We start from the raw sequence: 20,611 nt of genomic DNA, 5'->3' as shown, positions 1-20,611 counted from the left end.
TGCAGGAATTCTCTTCCCACCCATGTTTCGCCAGCAGTTCCTCCTGGTATAACACTAAAAGAGCTTTCCTCAAGACTCCAGGAGAGAAGATTGGCAAGGAATTTGGAAATTGACATTGATATTTAAGATTTTTTTTTTTCTTGTAGAATTCTGCTTTGGGCTTTGTTTCTGAGAAACAAATCATTTTTTTTTTTTAAACAAAATTCTGCTTCCTACTCAACCAGGAGAATTACTAAATTTGGAATTACTTAGTGTGGTCTCCCTAAGTCCTTTAAAATGCAAAGTGGTTTTAAAGATACTAGATCATATTTTCAAATGGAATTTTGTGAGGCCAGAGTATTCTGTGAGTATTTTAATAAAGATGAAGATACTTTTAAAAAAGAAAAATGTGTAATATAAATTTAAGTTCCACAAACCCAGGCAGCTAGGTTTGGGGACCAAAGATAGCACAGGAGAGGTCAGAAACTCTCATCCTGACGTTGTACCACACAGCTGGCAGCTGTGTGGGATTTTTTTTTCTTCCTTTCATTTTGATATTTATTTTTGCCTGCTCTGGGGAGCCTTCATTTTCCACAGACTCTTAAGTGATCTAATTCAGATAGATCTCTAATTTTTTAGTATCCCTGGCATAAAGCTTCTCCTGAGTAAATTTAATCTAGTCCCAAGTTTCTTTAGATGAATCCAACAAACATGTATTTGGTATCTACTGTGTTCCAGATAAATGAAGACCATTGTCCTTGCCCCCAGAGAACTCACAGTCTAGTGGGGGAGGAAGACATATAAACAAGTACTTAGTGTGCAGTACAGTGAAGATAGCAGTAGAGTTGAGCCCAAGGGTCTGTGGGGACCCAGAAAAGGGGCTTCTAAACCCACCTCACTGGGGAAGGAAATGATCCCTGAGGGAAGGGCTCCTGAGCTGTGAGTCTTACATAAAGGATGAGTTATCACAAACCAAGACAAGAAGTGGGGACAGTAAATTCAAGGTGGAGAGTTGAAGCCCAGGTCTCTTGGAAAGGAACCTCATATGTCCTATTAAGGAGCTTAGACTCTACTGTAGATAAGTAGTAGGCAAACATGAAGAAAGAAATGACACTTGGGACTGATGTAGTCAGATTGGCATTTTATGAAACTAGTTTTGGTGACTGAATGATTTAAAGGATGGGATTGAGAACAGACAAAAGTGGAGGCGGCAAGACAAGTTGTCCAAGCAAAAGGTGATATTGAGCCAAAACAGAGGAGGGAGATGAGATGTATTTGAGAGATAATTCAGGAAATAAGAACAGTAGGACTTGTGATTGTCTGGATGTTGAGAGGTGTAGGGTGCTGTGAGAGAGAGAAGAGTCAAAGTTAACTCCCCAGGATGCCAATAACCTCAGTAACTAGATGGATGGTGGTTTACCATAGACAATGTGGGAGGGTGGGCAGATTTAGGGATATGATGAGAATTCTTTTCATATAAGCATGGATTCTATGGAATATATTTAAATTTTGGAAAGGACTGGTTAACCAAATGAAAATGAAAAGCAGTTTTATGATAAGAGTTATGGAATTCAATGGGAGGTTTTAGCTTTTGCCAAGAAAGAAAGACTGTGGATTTTTCCAGCCATGAAGTTGAATAAGCTTTTCAGATTCTCTCGGTGGCTCTTGCACTTTTTTTCTAAAAGCCTCTTTGACATTTAGCTCAATTTTGCAGTCATTTTTAAATACACATTTTTCTATTCTGTCATGCTCCATAATCTGTATACGTTTTCCCTGATACAGTGTCTCTAGTATCTGCTATTTGCATCTTTCCCCTGCCAATAACTGTCATCCCCCCTTTTTTCCTGGAAATACCCAGCTACCAACCAGCTACACCCAGCCACCTGGTCTCTTCTAAATAATTTTTAGCCATGAAGCTACAAAATGAGTCATAACAAAACTTACTTTGAAGCTCCTTTTTAGCTGGTGAAACCAGCATTGGTCAGTTGTATTTTAGTGCACTTAGTATGGATTCAGTTACATTAAGGTACTCATCATCATATCCAAGATAGTATATGTATGTATTTGTACATGTATATATGTATATGTGTACACACACATGTGTCTGTATATGTAAATGTGTATATACATGTATATATGTATATGTGTACACACACACTCAACTCCGTTCTTCCAGGGGAAGACACCTGGTATCATTCTTGATTTCTCTCTCTCATTCCTCACATTCAATTTGTCTAGGAATCTTGCTGCCTCTACCTGCAAAAATATATTGCAAATCCTCCACTTCTCCCCATCTCCTGGTCCAAGCCACCATCATCTCACTCTTAGATTTCCATATATATATGCCACAATGGCAGAAATCTTTCTCGGTTTTATTCATTAATGTGTCACAGAAACCTAGAACAGTTCTTGACACAGTAGGTAGTCAGTTAATATTTGTAGAATAAATGAATTAAATGAATAAAGCTATCACTGTCATCTTACTGGACACGCCAACATTTAGAAGGCTGGTTTCATATGAAGAGAAACCATATTAAGAGAGCCAAAAATTACTCAAGGCAATTTTTTTCAGTTTCAGTTATATAGAAACTTGGCTTTACTTGACTTTTAAAAATCAGCACTTTACTTCCATAGATATTATTGCTTACTTGTAACCAATTAAAATTCGTTTTGAAATGTTACCATCAATGATGTTTTCCCCAAAATGGCCATAAACTTAAAAGACTACATTAGGGATGAAAATGCAATTCTCAAGAATGATTTTTCTAATACGACTATATCCCATGGAAGTAACAGAACCAGGAAGTTCAGTATTGGCCTACTCTTCCCTTTCATCGAGACCTTTTTAAGAAATTCTAATACTGGATCTAAAGGAGCTATATGAAGAATAATAGGGAAAGCTATTCTACTTTACTTTTTTTCTTAATATACATCTTGCTAAAGAAGAAGAATGCAAGGAAATAAGTTGACTTATTTTGTCCTGAATTATTCATATTAATTGCTACATGGCCTGAATTTTTTGGGTAACTGCCAATATTTCTCTTCCTGCTAGATAAATTTAGCATTTTGCACTACTCTCCTCAGTAAAGTATCTATTGTGTGGAAATTTCAGATGTTTCTACTATGTGTGGGATCCTCTCCACCTCCTGCCATTCTTTGGGAGTAGGAATATTTAGCTCTTACTGGTTTCTCTAATACCTAACTTTTTCTATTGCCGGTAAAAGATAGTCTCCCCTCCCTACTCACCCACACCCACCCAGCATTGGTTTCCACATCTGGGCTGATCTGAGAAGCTTTTTTTTCTTCCCTAAGCCCTTAATGTTAGGCCTAAAATCATAACTGCAGCTCTAGTTTGAAAAATAGGACTTGTGGCTTTCAGGTTGAGGTTTCTATTTTCTGTTCTGATTCTACATTATTTATTCTGCCCCTAAACTCTGGAACCTGAACAGTACATGCAAATACATTTCTTTAACTAAACTGAGTTTTCTAGATTATTAGGAAATCACAGAATTCTTAAGAATCTGGAAAGGATTTGAGAAAAACAGAGAATGCTAATGTTTAAATATTTGTAGCAATTTTTATATCCAAGCTAAGATATATAGTTTGTATATAGCAAAATAATATTTTAGTCAAATAATATTAAGAGACAGGCTGGCCTCCCTGAGACACTGGTGGAATAGAGGAGGTGGGTTCTGAGGTCTTACAAACTGGGAAACTACTATTCCGTATGAAAGGACCTACAGCAAAGAAATCCATTTTGTTTCACCTGGCATTTCCCAAATATATTTGAGGGTAGAACCCCTTTTTCCTATATGGAAACTTTTCGACATGCTTTGGAAATATTGGTGGAAAAAAGCAGACACTTCAGTTCTAGAGCTGGCTAAAGCATTAATCAACATTTTCATTCATTCAACAAACGTGTTTGGAGTGACTGCTTTGTGCCACATGCTATTTGAGATGCTGGTGATATATTCAGGGAACAAACCAGACAAAAGCCTGTGTCCTTCCAAGGATTATATTCTAGTCAGCGGAGAAAGAAGATGAACATAATCTGTAAGTAGTACAGGTACTAAGTGTTTCCGACAAATGTGGAGCAGGGTCGGGGGTCGGGAGTAGAGGGGTTGCAATTTTAAATGGAGTTGTAACCTTGAGCAAGTCACTTATCCTCTCTCTGTTCCTAATCTGTAAAATGAAGACATTCAACTAGGTGATCTCAAAGGCCCTGCCAACACTAGGGGTCTGCTTTAAGGACCAAGAGTTGTCATATCCACCTGTAGTACTACTGAGTCATGAGCATCTCATTGAGTGTTTACAATCAGCTTAGCAGAAAAGGTTGGATAACTCATAGAATTACTGTCAAAGAAAAGCTTATGTAAGTTTAAATAATTTGTAATACCCACAAAAGAACAAAGCATTTATTTTAAATAAATGAAGAAAAGAAACCTTGGATGGTCCTGTTTTTAATCTAGCATGTACCTCAATCCAATATTGAGTAGAAAGTATTTGATTTAAGGGTAGGAAACCTCTGCAGTAAAGGTACCAGTGACTTTGTTAACATGCCCATATGAGAATTTTGCAGCAGTGTGCATATTGCGCTGCTGCCCCACATCCTTATGTAAATAGGAGGTCCATGACTTGATGTTGAAATGACCTTGCAGACAGTATTCCATTGCCACATGCCTGAGCTTGTATCTTAGAATAATTAGAATCTTTGACTTACACATCTTGGTATACAGTGTTTACGTTAATTATGAATGTCTGAAAGTTTCCTGAAACTTTTTCTTCATAGGTTTTTATCGAAGACAGTCTAGAGTTTGGGGGGAGGGTTGTGGACTGCGGTCCTAAGCCTTTGATTTTCAGTCTCTCATTTTTGGAATGAAAATTAAAATCTACTTTTCCAGTTGCCCAAAACATGGTAGTATATTTTTATATTCTTCATCTTGAATAAGAAACTTTTTGGAATCATAGTCTTTCATACTTTTTAAATAATATCTCATTCTTAAGGCATTTAGCTAAAAATTTCAAGTAGACCGTGAGTCCCTAAATATAAAGATATTTCCACTGACCTATAGGAAGAGCTTAAAATGCTATAACTAAAATTGAGAAGTTCCTATTACACAAGGGGAAGCTCTTCCAAGATTGTTTCTAAATCAGACTTCAAAATTTCTTCTCCCATGGTAGTTAGCCCAGTCCCCAAAAGCTGACCCTATGCCTGCAAATAACACTCAATTCATTTTCATCTCCTCTCTTCATATTCCATAAATTCAAAAGCCAGTTTATAAGAAAATGCTTAATAACCATCTGAAAGAAAGGACTCCTATTTCACTATCTAGACAAGCTGTGGTATAGGCTCTTATATATCAGAGAGAGGAGTGATGAGAATCTGCAAGTTCCTCTGAAAGTCTAATCTCTGAAATGGTTCCAGATTAGACAAGGTCTCACATCCCACCTTAGCTGTGGCCTTCAGCAGTCCCCACAGGCTCTGGTCCACTCTGAGGTCACCATAGTTTAGTTCTGAAGCCTCCACTCCCCTGCCCCTTTGCCTGCCCTAATTGTGACAGGCAACCTGCTCTTTCCATTAAGTCTCCTGCTCTGCTGCCTATGGGGCCAAACTGTTATGCAGACTTACCAGCTATAAATATAAGTGATCCTTTATACATCCATTTCATTCTTAAGAGTATATTTAGATATTGATACAAATGAATTCTGTATCCAATTTGTATCATCTTCTTCAGGAAATTAGATATACTAAATCTATAGACAATGTAATTTAAGCTTTTGAAATTTTAAAGATATAAAGATTGCTTGGCGATATCTTGCTCTTAGATCTTTTACAGGAAAAGCCTGAAATTAGGTCAGGCGGTACCATCTGCGTTGCTGCTGCTCTGAAAACCACTGAGGAAAAGTGATATAGAAACTCAGAACTTCATGTTCCCTCATCATTCCTTAACCTCCAACCCCCAGCCCAGCTCCACAGCTGGAAGAAATACCATGATATGCATCAAGATTCACTCTTGGGTCCCAAAATGAATGTGCTTTGCCCTGATGCCTGCCCCCTGACCCCATCTGCACTCTTCTCCCAGAGTGGGACAGTGGGAGGAGAGGTTGTAGAGAAGCCCTGCTGTCATTCTCCATCACACTACCTTTCTTCCAAAGAACTGAGGACAAAGCTTGCTTGTCGCTGATGGTTAGCAGCCTGAGCACCTTAATCAACACATGTGGTATGTGTGAGAATAAGGAGGAACGGTAGGGATTACAAGCACTCTCCAGATGTTACTCTGTTTTTGTTTGTTTTTTTTTTAGTTGAAAACTATACTGGTCTTTTCTAGTTGTTATTGCCAATGAGGTTTTTGGAACTTACTAAGAGAACAGATTCTCAGAGACTGTCCCTACAAAGATTCACTTTCTTTATCCTGAAATGATTCTTTCTCATTTCGAGAGTTTGTTCTTAGTAAATTAGTATCTCTTCAAGACCTCCTTTTTTTTTAATGATATCTAGAGAAGGCATTCCAAAAGAAGTACTTTTTTATAACTCCTATTAAGCCATTTGTTTATTTGCTGGCTTTGTGATGTTTAGGAGAAGGTGCAGAAGTTAATTTGCATTAAGTACTTAATCTTCACATTCTCTCTGTGGCTAAATACACTTTAAATATACATTTGGCTCGGGTGCATTTATTTACCTTTCAATGGGAAATTATAAAACTGGAATAAGTGCTTCAAAGAAGTTAAAATGGCTGCTTTTATTTGATATAAAATGGGTACTTTTGGGCCAGCCCTGGTGGCCTAGTGGCTAAATTTGGCGCACTCCACTTTGGCGGCCCAGGTTCCGTTCCCAGGTGCAGACTTACACCACCTGGCCATGCTGTGGCAGAGGCTCACGTACAAAAAGAGGAAGATTGGCAACAGATGTTAGCTCAGGGCGAATCTTGATCAGCAAAAAAAAAAAAAAAAAAAGAATGGGTACTTTTATTTCTTTAAAGATCCCGTTTTTCCCTCCACTTCTTCATTAATTTTCAGGAGTCAGTGAAGTTGGAATTCTCTGACTTCTTTTCTAAGGGACTGACCTACCTCTATTTCTAATCCATAGTTTCTTAACCTCAGCCCTCCTGACATTTTAGACTGGGTAATCCTTTGTTGTGGGGGCTGTGCTGTGCTCTACAGGGTGTTGGGCACTATCTCTAGTCTCCAGTAGATGTCAATGGCACTCTGCCAGACCAATTGTCCCCTGGGGGTCAAAATTGCCTCTTGTTGAGAACAGCTGTTTTAATCTGTGGGGAACACATGCTTCCAAACACTTCAGTGAGTACATAGCATGGGTCATGTATGCTTTTTCTTTTCTTAACTTTGTTTCTTTTTAGTCTGATTTTTTCCTTTTCTGTTCATGATCATATGTTTTAAATGACTGTAGATTTTTTTCTATTCAAGAGACTTTTAAAGTACAAGGATATGAAAGCCTTCTGTGCCCACCATCAGGCCAGAAGACCCTAATACTTTGAGGGGTGTGCACAGCAATTAATTCATACAAGAAATTTTTGTTATTGAACCCTCCAAATTTACACAAGACTCTGTGTGTGTCTGTGTGTGTTTTAAAAAATGAAAAAATGTATAGGAAGATATTTTTCGCCTTAAAAAGTGTAAATGTTAGTTAAGAATCACAGTTTAGAGGATGCAAAAGGAGAAATCTACATTTAAGTTCTATAAAGGTTTGTTAAGAGCTTTCCTGAAATGCTGTTTAGTAGATGTCTGAGCCTAAAGATTCCAGTAATTAGGTTAAAAGTTTCCAGTGAAAGAATACTGAACATTTGTAGAATTTGAGTACAAACTCTAGTCACTCTTGAAAAATAGAAAACCTATATGATTCTACTTTTTAAAAATGCAATTTAGAATCTCCCAAAAGGGACAGTCTTCCATACTCTGATGGGTAAAGTGTTTCTGCGTTCCCAGACCTGAGCTGCACAGGAAGGACGACCTTAGGCTTAAACTGAAACCAGAGCCTGGCCTGGAGATGAGTGCACAGCCACTAGGAAAATCTCCCCAACCAGGTTGTGCAGATCTGCAAGGGGGGTTGAGGGGGAGGTGAATGGAAGTTAAGTGAGTCATGGCTGGGTAAGGGATTTCATTCAAATGTTCACACCTTCCTTACCTGCACCTCCTCTCCTAGGCCTTAAGGAGACTTTAGGCTACAATATACATCCCTTCTCTGCAGCAGAGCCCTGCTGTTCTCAGAAGAACATTGAGTGCTGTTAGACCAGCCTGCGGATGGACTTTATGTTCCCTTGTGTCTCACACAAGCACTCCTTTGGCTCCTGCTCTCCTCCACCTCTGTAGGATTAAGAAGTAAAATGTTCCATTTTATTTCACCCATGTATGTGGACCGACTAGGTGTTCAGTTTGCACACCCAGTAAGACAGCCTGATGAGTACTTATAGACAGAGTAAATTAAGACTTGTTCACAAAGTTCCAACGTTGTAGAACTAGGGGAAATAAAAGAGTATAACTTTAGGGCCCAAAAAAGATATAATTTATAAAGTAGATGATAAATATAGAAGCTTGTTACTCTAGCAATTGGAACTAATTTAAAATAGGGAGTTAAAGGTAGTTTAAATTCATGGATGGTGGAGGCACTGTGGAGTTATCTAATACTTAAAATCTTTGGTGAAATTTGGCCTTTCAAGCTGTACACGTCTTCTGAATCTCCTTTGAAAAGATATTTTTCTTTGACTTATTATTTCTTCTCCTTGTTCATTCATTCCTTCAACAGACATTTATTGCATGTCTACTATGTGCCAGACACTGCGGATTGTCTCTCTTCTTAACTTTCTTTACTTTTTTAGGGAGAGGGGTGTGGGTTGGAATTGGTGGCTCCAAATTCTTTTCTGTAGGTCAAAGGTTAGGAGTCTTTTAGAGTGAGCAAGTCAGAGTTGCAGGTTGTCCTGCAGGGCCAAGCAGAAGGTCATACATGCTTATGCTTACTAGCACATTCATAAAAAAAAAAATACATATATATATATATGGCAGCCAGTTAGCTCTGAGTCTTACTCTTCCAATAATGGAAAGAGCAGATTTAGGGGAGAAGAATGAGAATTAGAAAACACTTTCTCCCTCCCTACTTGTCTACTAAATTGCTAAGACTCTGTGTGTTTGGGAGCTGGAGAGCCAGAAGTCATATTTTACATTCTTGCCAATGAATCGTTTTCTTTTTTTTTTTTTTTTTTCAGGAAGATTGGCCCTGCGCTAACGTCTGTTGCCAATCTTCCTCTTTTTCTTTTTTCTCCCCAAAGCCCCAGTACATAGTTGTGTATCATAATTGTAGAGTTGTAGCTCTTCTGTGTGGGACGCTGCCTCAGCAGGGCTTGATGATCGATGAGTGGGTCCATGCCCAGGATCCGAACCAGCGAACCCCAGGCCGCTGAAGCGGAATGTGTGAACTTAACCACTATGCCACCGGGCTGGCATTATCACCTAATACTATGGTGGCCTCTGCAGACCCAAGGGAAGAAAGGTCTTGGGAGCTGGGAAGGGTGGAGCAGTTGAAAGACAGTGAGAAGTTTCCAGTTCATTTGTTCACACACACTTATTGAGCTTCTACCATGTATCAGGAAAATGTAACCGATATAGGGGCTCAGTCATCTAGAGCGACCCTGTCCCTTCGCTTCTGGGGCTTCCCATCTAGTAGAGAAACCAGACCTTGATGGAGAAGAGCATAGAAAACATCCGTGTGTTCCACAGTGTTACCTGGGGCTCAGCCTTGGAGTGCCCTGCAGAATCCTTTCTGTAGGCGCTGACTCTGTTCTGTAAACAGGAGGATGAGGAAGAGATTCAGAGGGCAGGGAGAAACACCCAGCTGCGTTCCGGTGTGAATGTATTTATGACATTCACCTTATGCTGCTAGTTATTCTTCAAAATTTTACACAAAGAAGCAAGAATTAAAATGAAATGTATATAATAAGAGAATAAAAGATTGGGATATGGGTTCTATCTCAGAGACCATTGAAATATCTGGAAGCTATTCAGCAAAGGGTCATGTCAGCCAAAGACAGAGCCTGTACAGCTCAAAAGAGCAACAGCTTAAATTCACTAGTAACTCTTCCACGTGAACTGTAATCATGTACTAGATGGCATGAAGAGGGTTCCTCCTGTAAAGTAATTACTGATTACTGACACTTAAGGGTAGAAAATGGAAATAAGAATGTGGTGAGTTATAGGCATGCTTGCCAGATTCCTTGAATGACTTGGTAATTTAAATGCTGAAGAGAGCTTGGGTATAAAAGGAATGTCACTTGAAAAACAGAAAGTGAGTCATAAGATAATTCTATGGCAAATTTATAATTTGAGGTGTTTCTCTCTTTTTCCCTCCTTTTAGCTTGTCAAAATTCCCAAAAATGATCCCCCCAATGAAGTGCATACCTTTAACTTCTATTTGTCAAATGTGGGTAAAGACAACCCTCAGGGCAGCTTTGACTGTGTCCAGCAAACGTTCTCTAGGTAAGTACATTTCAAGGTATACTGAAGGGAAAATAATTTTTCTTTGAGGGTTTTTTAAAAATTAAGCAAAAAAATACATAGTAGTCATTCCATAAATATTTATTGCATTGAATTGCAGAGCTCATTTATTTGAGAAATATCGAGCAACTACTATGTGCTAGAAATTATATTTGTCACTGTGGGATACAATCACAAAAATTTTAAGATTCTTGCCCTTGAGGGATTTTTAAGGTACACTTTTTACCTATAAAACATGGTTTGTGTGTTTTAATTAAAGACAAGTTTGAGGGTTCTTTTAAAAGTTTTTATTCACTGTATTCAAATAAGAGTATCTTATAGTATACTCAAGGCTCACACTTAAGGGCAAAGGAGGAAAAATATATATATCTTGTATATCCACTTCCTTCTTCCCTGTGCAAGCCTTGTTTTAAGATAGATTTTTAAAAATCTTTATTCTGCAGCAGAATGGAAACTAGAAATTAACCCCAATATAGCAGTCACTTCTGATTTTAAAACAAAAAAAGGAGGGAGGAAGACAAGAATACACACCCACATCCCAGGGTACCATGGAACCCTTATCTACTTAGGTCTTCTGCAAACAATAAGCTACTTGTTTCCCTCTTCTTTGCTGTGGTTGTTTCTGATTAAAGAATGGGCCCCTTGAGTAGGGGGAGTTTGTTCTGTTTGTTCTGCCTGTGGATAAAAGACAAGCCCTTAGAGCCCCCAGCTTCTGCAGAGACACTGACATTGGCCCAAAGCACCCTGGGCCATCCATCCCTATCTCTCATCTGTGCAGTACTTGAAACTGTGTAAGCCTTGCTATGCGTGGGAGAGAGAGGAAAGGAAAGCTGTTTCAAGTTAGCACAGGAGGCAGAGATACAAAATAAGACACTTCACTGAAAGAGTGCTAAAGTTCTGTTCCCGTTTAAGGTGACTAAGTAACTTTTTGTTTTATCTTAATCTCTCATTTTCCCTGAGTGTATGTTAATTTTGCTTTCTAAAAATTGCTCACCCCCAAACTTATATTTTTGATATAAATTGCATATGTTATGGATTATATATAATTTACACATTGTCCACTGTGATAGCCATTGGCCACATGAGGCCATTTACATTTCAATTGATAAAAATGAAATAAAATTAAAAATTTAGTTCTTCATTCACACTAACCACATATTACAGCCATATGGCTAGTGACTATCATAGTGGACAGCACAGATACAGAACATTTTCAACATTGTAAAAGTTCTATGGAACAGCATTGCATTAGATTATAGAATCACCAAGTATAAGGGTGCTTGGTGATTGTGTAGTTCAACCCCTTCATTTCACAGATGACTTACCTACAGTTGTTACTTGATTAGTAACTGGGCTGACTGAGAACGGAGTTCTACTAACTCCCAGTCCAGAGTTCTTTACACACCACAGGGCACACTGATTTCTAGTTGTGGTGCCATCACCTGTAATGCTTATCTTTAGATAGTTATTTTATTATAGTGAGAACATTTTGACATCAAATTGAACCATGTCCCATTAGGAATTTTATTAAGGAACTTAATCCCCTCTTCATAACCAGTCATGTCATCATAGGTAATATAGTTTCTCCCTTGCATCATAAATACCTTGTGTGTTTGTTTCTACCTTGCTTGTTTAGAGAAGGAATTAAGATCATTCACAAAACTATGCATGATGCAGCAACATAAAAGAAACAGTTATTGTGAGAAAATTGGGGCAAATGCATTAATGATCCAAGGTGCTTAATTAAATGGTGTGGTATGGGTATAAATTGAAATTTGCCACTATAAAAACAAAAGCACTCAAACTTGCAGTTCTCACCCTGGCGAGCAAACCTTTTCATAATCTGGCACCACCTTTTCTATGTAAATGAATTTTATTTATCTTGTCTTTCCTGCAGTTGTGCAAGCTCCTCAAGGGCAAGGGCTTTCTGACGCCCTTTTTCTACTCTTAGATCTCCAACTGGCTGGCTGAACTCAAACTAGATGCTCAATAAATAGATGTTCAGAAACATTTTAACTAGTCTCCTTTCTTATCTTGCTTTTTAAATCTCCTTGTACATCATTCTTCTCATATGTAAAACGGAGGAAATCCCAAAGTCAAAATTACCTTTCAAAAATTCCTTGTATCTGCCCATTCACAGGCCTAGTGAAAATCTATAGTTTGAGGCATACAGCCCTCTACAGTAATGCACACTCAAGTGTGGGAAACTGAGGGAGGCTAGAGAAAGACTACAGGAACGTTTATATGCATATGTCAATGTTTTTAAACTTTTAAGGTAACTCAGTTGAAAAGGGATGAGTGGAGAATTCTAGAGAATACCTTCCTGCCTGCAGGATTTAGCTCTAGTTTGTTTTCATGTAAAGATCTGTTTCTTGACCTTGAATAGTGTAAGCTGTAACTTCATCCATGATTGGCAATAGCTTCAGCTTAGTCTCACTATGTAAATTACTTAGTAAATAATAGAAGGACATGTTGAAATTCAAACTTCCTGCACAGACTTCATACTGCAGTCTGTTCTCTACTGCAGTCTCTTCTTGCCACTCTTCCTCCTCCATCCCGCTTCCCCTGAGGGTTAAACCTTCCTCCCTCGCTCTTTTCCTCCTTGCGCTCGAATCACTGGTTTTTCAGCATTCATACATGCTCAAATCTGTCTTATTAAAAAATAAAATAAAAACAAAAACAACCTCCCTTACACTCACTTCTGCACCTGAGGTCTGGCTTCAGTCTCCACCATGCCAGTGAAACTGCTCCCCCAAGGGGGCCTTGACCTCCTTGCCCTTGAAGCATCCAGTAGATGCTTATTAGTTTCTTATTATGCTGGACTTCTTGCCAGCATTTCACACTGTTGACCACTCTGAGGCCAATGGCTTCCATGACACACTGCTCTTCTGATTTCCCTCTACCTCTTTGGCTATGCCTTTTAAGTCTCCTGTGGTCTTCTTTTTGTCTTCCTATTGCTTCTTTTAAATATTAGTGTTCTTCGCAGTTGCTTCCCTCCTGAGACCTCTCTTCATTTCTTCAAAGTCACTGTGTACAACACTGAATTCTTTTTCTCTCTTCTCACCTTACCCCAGTGCCTCAATAAAAGGCAGCTCCACCTGCCTAATAACCTGGGCACAATCTTTAACTTCTCCCCCTCTCTCTCTCCTTGCAGCTAATCACTGACCTAATTCTGTCAATTCTGCCTCCTCTCTATCTCTGGAATCTGTCTACTGTTCTGCATTCACACTGCCCTACACTGGTTCAAGCCATCACTTCTTGCCTGTAATCCTTCAGCATCCTCCTAACTGGTCTGCTTTTACTCTTGTGTACCCCTTCCTCCTAATCTGTTCTCCATCCAGCCTGATCTTTCTATAATACAGGTGAGATGTTTTGTCTCCCTTGTTTTCAGCCTCTGTTATTCTGGGGATAAAGTCCAAAATCTGTACCATGACCTCCAAAGCCCTGTGTGATGTACTTCTCGTGTCCTCTTCAGCCTCATCTCTAATTGTCCTTTCTAACTCTCTTTCGCCAAACTGAAAGCCTCCTCCTTGCTGCCCCCCTGGGCCTACACAGGTTGGTTATCCTCCTAGAACCTTCTGTCCTTCTTCCCCCTTGTCTAGTCATTCTTCTAGATCAGCTCGGGCATCACTTCCTCTAGGAAGCCTTTGCCGCACCTACAAGTCCAGGGGAAGTACCTTCCTGGGGGTTCCCTGCTCCCTTGGCATTTGTCACACTGTGTCATAATTTGCAGTTTGCTCATCCTTGTCACCCAGTAGAGAGCTCCTTGAAGGAGGGACCACATCTGTCTTAGTCCTTGTCACAGCCTGTGTACCTCACACATTGCCTGGCATGCAGTCCTTGCCCAATCAATATTTATGAGATGAATGAACTGATTTTTTAAAAATAACATTTGTACAGACAGTTGTTAGCAATTTACAAAAATTTTATCAACTCGTATTTCTTAGCATCCTAACAAAACTACTTCCAATTGAGTTTGGAAATAGAAATATCAGAGCTGTGATGGCATTTTTATTACTTTTGTATTCCAGTCTGTTTTAAGGCCATAGTATTCTCTTTTTAAAATACCAGTATAACTGTTACTGTGATCCCCTAACATTAGCATAATACTTTGAAACAGAGCCGTCTTCTGGGCCAATCTTAATATTCATCGTTGTTTAAATAAAAGTTTTTAAAATATTTCTGCCAAAATGTTGTCTAGTATTTTCTTCAATATTTGCTGTATAAATAGGTCATCTTACATAGAGACTTAACAAAGTGGTAAATATAAATTCTACAAATGTTTAGGATCTTTGGGCTAATAATAATAAAGTAAGCTTTAATGTTTGGCAGTATTTTAGCCTTAAAATTAATATCTTATTAAAAATTTAAAAAATTGTGGTAGATCTGTTTCATCTAGTCAGTTCTAAAACATACATATTATGTTTCCACTAAAAGTAAACTTTTAATATTTCTTTTATCAGTGGTAGATAATTCTTAAAAATAGTTGACTGTTAAATGAAAGTGGAATTACAGTGCCCATCGGGAGTTTGGTCTTCACTCCAAATACTAATTTTTTTCAAAATTTTATGGATTTGGTCTCTGAGAGCTCATTTCACCCATTCTATTCAGAATATGAAAAAAAGGTGTGATATGAAATAAAGAGGAGGAAGTTAAATATTTGAAATAATCTTTACATTTAAAAATTACTAATATTAGTTATTTTAGGATTGCAAAGTTATTATTTGGGCCTCTGATTTTAGGATTATATAATTCTTGCTTGCCTTTATTGTGCAAAATGAAAGGCATCTCTAACAAAGCCACCATCTTACTTGTCAGCTCTGGAGCCTCCCAGCTCAATTGCCTGGGATTTATACAAGATAAAATTACAGTGTGTGCAACAAACGACTCGTATCAGATGACACGAGAAAGAATGACCCAGGCAGAGGAGGAATCCCGCAACCGAAGCACAAAAGTTATCAAACCCGGTGGACCATATGTAGGTTTGTATAGATATCTTTTACCTTCTCTCTGATTGATTGGAATAATTCAAGATCATTATAGGTAAATATGGGTAATATTAACTTAATGAAAACACGGAAATTAGTTTTCAGAACATTTGGATAATATGTTCAAAAGTCATTTATTCTCTTCAGACTGCTGGTTAATTGAAAAACAGATTTAAAATTTTTACTTTTTTCGACCAGACTGGGATCTGGTCAAGTTACTTTACTTGTGAGGTTGTAATATTGGTACCATTGTGTTTTCTTGGTCACTGGATGATGTAATTTCAATGATGGACAGTATGGTTCTTGTTTTGCACTTTTGTAGGGTTATTTTTACAGTAAAATCTATTAGTAGAATTTATGAGTTGATAACTTCATTGTTGTAGGTTTTGCTTACATTTTCAGAGGAACTTTGCACAACAAGGAATTTTTATTGCAAAACTATAAAATGTGCTTATAGCAAAGCATTAGGGTGATGCCTCTTTGGTATCTCTACTGTGATGTCATTTATGGATCCTCATCCTTCTCTATTCATTAATTAAGAGCCTGCCCCACCCCCCTCATCTTTATCATCAGCTCACTCAAATATCCATCAGATTGAAGGGAAGGAAGACCAGACCAGCAAGATGAGTTTCTCCTTTATGAGCAGTGACCCTAATAATTTTAGAGTCGATTCATGGTGACTATTAACAGTACAGTCATGTGTCATTTAACGACAGGGCTATGTTCTGAGAAATGCACCCTTAGGTGATTTCCTCATTGTGCATACATCATAGAGTGTACTTACACAAACTTAGATGGTATTGCCTACTACACACCTAGGCTACATGGTACTAATCTTATGGGACCATCTTATGCGGTTTGTCATTGACGGTTATGATGCAGCGCATGACTGTTATAGAGAGAATTATCAAGAGTGAAAATGAGCATTTTGAGGCCTTGGTCAGTTTAATAATACAAGTCACTGGATAATAAATGATGAAAGGATACTTATTTGGAAATATAAATGCTCACAAAAACGGTCTCTTGAAGAACCAAATCCGTTAATCAACATCTTTCTGTGGTTTGGTGTAATTCTACTTCTGTATTTTCCCATTGTTGACCCAGCTACAATACATTCAGCTTTGAGAAGCTCCACTAGTATCTTTAATAAGTATTTCTTTGGAACAAAGCCAATGCTCCTGGGACTTAGTGCTTAGCTTAGATACATTTAGTTTGGTTTAACAACAATTCATGGCTTCCCCAGGTATCTGTACCCACGGGGCCTAGTTCCCAGTAAGTAACCAACAGTGAGATTTTTCACCTTGCCTTTCCTGCTGAGTGAGGTAACAACTTCCAACCTCCTTCCTTTTTCCTCACAAGTAACTTAATTAACTTTCTGTGCTAGTAGGCTAAATCTCAAATTGGCTTTAAAATGCACAGGATCTGCCACATTTAAATTTAAGTACAAACTATGAATTTGCTGTCTCTGTTGCTTTAAAGTGTTTTCTTTTGACTCTGTCCAGTACCACCATTTTATAAATGCTGAGACAAATTGGTGTGTTTGACAAAGGAATAGAAGATTCAAGCCATCAAAATGATTTTTTTTCCTCCCAATATAACTAGCTGAAAACACTTACCTTGATTTATTCCAAAGCTTGAAAATCAGCAATGATTACTGTACTTTTCCATTGAATGATCGTTGGGTGTCCTCTCTGTTCATGTACTTTTGTTTGTTTTGATAGGGTCAGGTACAGTTCATTTGCAGCTTACACAACAGACTTTGCAACATCCAGAATCCGATATACTATACACTCCCTAATGGCAAGGGAATTTTAGAACTTGCAGGGTTTCCATAGGTACTACAAATAATTTGTATACGTTTTTGGGAGTGACCACATAAAATTTGAGGTTATCTAAGTTTAAATCTGAACCAGATTACCTCTACGCCATTCTAAGAAGAGCTGGCCACCCTCTCCGCACACATATGTTCCCGCCTCGGGGCCTTGTGGTGATCTCTGCCAGCCCTCCTCTCTGTTTAGCCTTTTCCTCTGTGCTATGTCCTCAGTGCCCTGGCCGCTCACCATCACAGCAGTGTTCTTCTGTGGTCTTAAATCTTGTCATCAACCTCCTCAGCCTTTATTCTCTAGGTCAAATAACCCCAGCTTCTTTTAACTTTTCTTAACATGGCCTGTATCCCAACCCTTTAATTGTTTTTATTGCTCTCCTCTGGACTGCCTCCATTCTTCACCTCAAAAAATTCAAAACTGGACATGCTTACTCTTAGGAAAGTCTGATCAATTTTGAGTACAGGGGAGCAAAAGACTAGTATCCTGATTGGCTTTTCTGTTTGTGTTTGATTTTTCCTCTTTGTTATGGCCTGTTTTGATCTTTTTCTTTTATCCTTACCCATTGCCAGTCCTTTACCATGTTGCTTTCCTTCTGTGCAGCTCAGTGTGTACTTTCCAGCTTTTTTCAGTATCTCAGAACTATCTGGCTCATTCAGTTCTTTAAAATGCTAGTCAGTCACCCTTCAATGCTAATATTACCCAGCGCTTACTGAGAGCTTCCCATGCATGAGGCACTGGTTAGCACTTTACCTGTAGTTACTCATCTAAATCTCACAATCACTGTGTGAGGTACGTTATGAGTACCTCTCCGTTTTACATATCAAGTTGTTGGTATCAGCAAATAGCAAATGATATGGGTTTGGCCTCACTAACAAGTTGTGTTATTTTCTTAAGACAATAGGAGATACCTCTTTAGTTCACAATTGAATATATCTTGTAAAATGATACCAAAAGCTCACCTGTGCCAGCTTAGAGGTAGCTGCAGAACAAGATTTCTTCCAACAGTGTCAGCCTGGGCAGAGGACAAGTAAGAATAATGCTGGTCCCACTGTGGGATTGTGGTGGCATAATGCCAGGCCAGGCCACTGACAGTTGAATTTAGGGCACAAGCCCAGTTTAAGAGGATGGAGACTATGCTCCTAAGGGTCACCTGGCCTAGTCACCCAGGAATATGAGCTTCTGTAATCCTCTTGTGGGCTGAAAAAAAAAACAAAATCTATTTTGCCTGGAGAAGAGCAGGAGAGGCTTTAACCTAGAAAACATTATTATTATTTCTTCAGCAATTTTTCCACTTCTAGTCATGGCATTTATATCAGTGGTGAGTATTATTGTGTTGTTATAATCCTTCCTTTGTATTAAAAAAAAAAAATCACCATTCACCACTGCTTCCAGTTTACCTCACTGACTCCTACCTAAATTCTGGAATTTTATTGAATTGCACATTTTTATACATGCTAATATTTATTTGGGTATATAAAATAACCCAACCAATCTAATTTCTAGGATTCTATTCCCAGTTTTCCCAACTTCGGCCCCCATCCTCCTTATTTCTGATGAGTTAGTACATGTTTGAGTGACCTTGGACAAATCATTTAGCATCTGTGGACCTTAATTTTCTCAAATATTAAATAAGGCATATTTGAACTGGATAACATCTAAAATCCTTTGTAGTTCTAACATTTTTTGACTGTTTTTGCTAATAAATTATATATTTTGATAGTAAATTTTCTGACGAAGTGATCACAAATGCCAAATGATGGTGATGGATTCCACTGCAGTGGGTTATGTATTTAAACCATGACGGAGTCACACCATCATCAAGGTCCTGACACTGTTTTTAAAGCCTCAGGTCAGTGTTGCCAGGGCTTCTTGGTCAGGTTCCACAGAACAGAAAAACAACTAGAGAAGATGGCTGCAGTCCCTGCTCTCTGTCTGGTGTGCTGTCTTAACACCTGCCTTTTGGATTGTTTACTCAGAGCCATTAGATGGAGGGATAAGCACTTTTACCACGTCATATTAAATGGAGAAGCTAGAAGCAGACTCCTTGTTAGGAAACAACGGTTCAGATATAGTCCCCGATTACTCAACACTGTCGAACCCACTGCTGCTGTTTATATAAGGAGCCCAGGGAATTGATTAGCAGTTGGGTCTGGGAGGAGAATTAGGTTCTCCCACAGGCTTTATTAAAAGGGCTTTTCTGAGACAAATGTAAAAAATAAAAATAAAGCCTTTCTTCTGCCCACTTTGAACCTGACATTTTCCTGCTTTACTTTTTTTCTTTAGCATCTCAATTCTGTAACTGCATATTTAGCACTGATGTTTTCTTCATCTATAAGCTGTCTTACTTTAAACTAGAGGACTCCTTCCTGGTTGAATAGGCACAGATTGATGGGGAGCCAATGAGCAAGTGATCTTTTCATAAAACTCAGTGGCCCAGTGTGGCCAGGTTGTTCTTTCAGCATTTGAAAGAAATGGGTTACCCCATGCCTGGCTGTGCAAAAGAAAAATGAGGTAAAGACGAAGTGAGTACTGGGCGTAGGAGATTCAGGGACTGATGACAGGCTAGCATTAGGCCCCAGGTAAGACTCTAGCACTGCCATATCCCTGACCAAATTCTAGTTTCTTGTCAAACATCATATTTACATTCCTCTGAAGGGCAAAGTGAGCCTCCATTATTTGTCTGCCCTGTGCCTACTTCAGGAAGGGGTGGGGGTAAACTCAGGAGACCTTGTCGCTTTCCTAAGACTGAGAATCAGAGGTGAGTCAGACATACAGAAGAGGTAGGGCAGCCTGGAACACAGTGGTAATAGTGTCCCTTTCTGGTTTTATTTTTATTTGCCTTCCTTGCTGGCTTGAATTCTAAATGACCAGTCGTGGTGTGTGTGAGCTTAGCTAAAAAACATTCTCTGCCCATCCCCTTTCCCAGAAAGTGGGTGGGGGAAGTACTCCACAGTCAGCTTGATTGGGGAAGAGTGAGTTAAACAGGTTTCAAGAGGGAGGGGAGTGTGGAATTGATAGCATTTCTTGAACTTCTGGGACCCTGACCCTGTATTTTCCCCCTACAAATTCCCATTAAAATTTCAAGGAATACTACTGTTCGTTAAAACTATTGCAACTGAGAAATGGTGGATAGGAAGGTGTTCATTTGCCACATTAGAAATTTCAATGTGTCTTCAGACTCCGGCAGCCCAGCAATGTGGAAAAATATGGGCTGTGTTGATTCCACTCCTCTGCTATCTACTTACTGTCTTGCTGTTATTCACTTTGACACTTTGCTAGTCATCAAATACTGATTCAGAGTCTGCTGATGGACAA

At 38.8% G+C, this 20,611-nt stretch overlaps 1 protein-coding gene across 1 annotated transcript in view; it reads left to right on the top strand.

Annotated features, from left to right (window-relative positions):
- ELL2 (elongation factor for RNA polymerase II 2) overlaps window positions 1-20,611 on the top strand; it is a 75,983-nt gene that overhangs the window by 34,300 nt on the left and 21,072 nt on the right. The window contains exons 3-4 of the mRNA XM_058533606.1: window positions 10,343-10,464; window positions 15,301-15,464. Of these exons, the coding sequence (XP_058389589.1) occupies window positions 10,343-10,464; window positions 15,301-15,464 (286 nt within the window). The remainder of the gene's footprint in view (window positions 1-10,342; window positions 10,465-15,300; window positions 15,465-20,611) is intronic.

The sequence above is a fragment of the Diceros bicornis genome, chromosome 1 (genome assembly GCF_020826845.1).
Source record: "Diceros bicornis minor isolate mBicDic1 chromosome 1, mDicBic1.mat.cur, whole genome shotgun sequence".
In the NCBI taxonomy this organism is placed as follows: Eukaryota; Metazoa; Chordata; class Mammalia; order Perissodactyla; family Rhinocerotidae; genus Diceros; species Diceros bicornis.
This window is presented reverse-complemented; position numbering and strand designations above follow the sequence as displayed.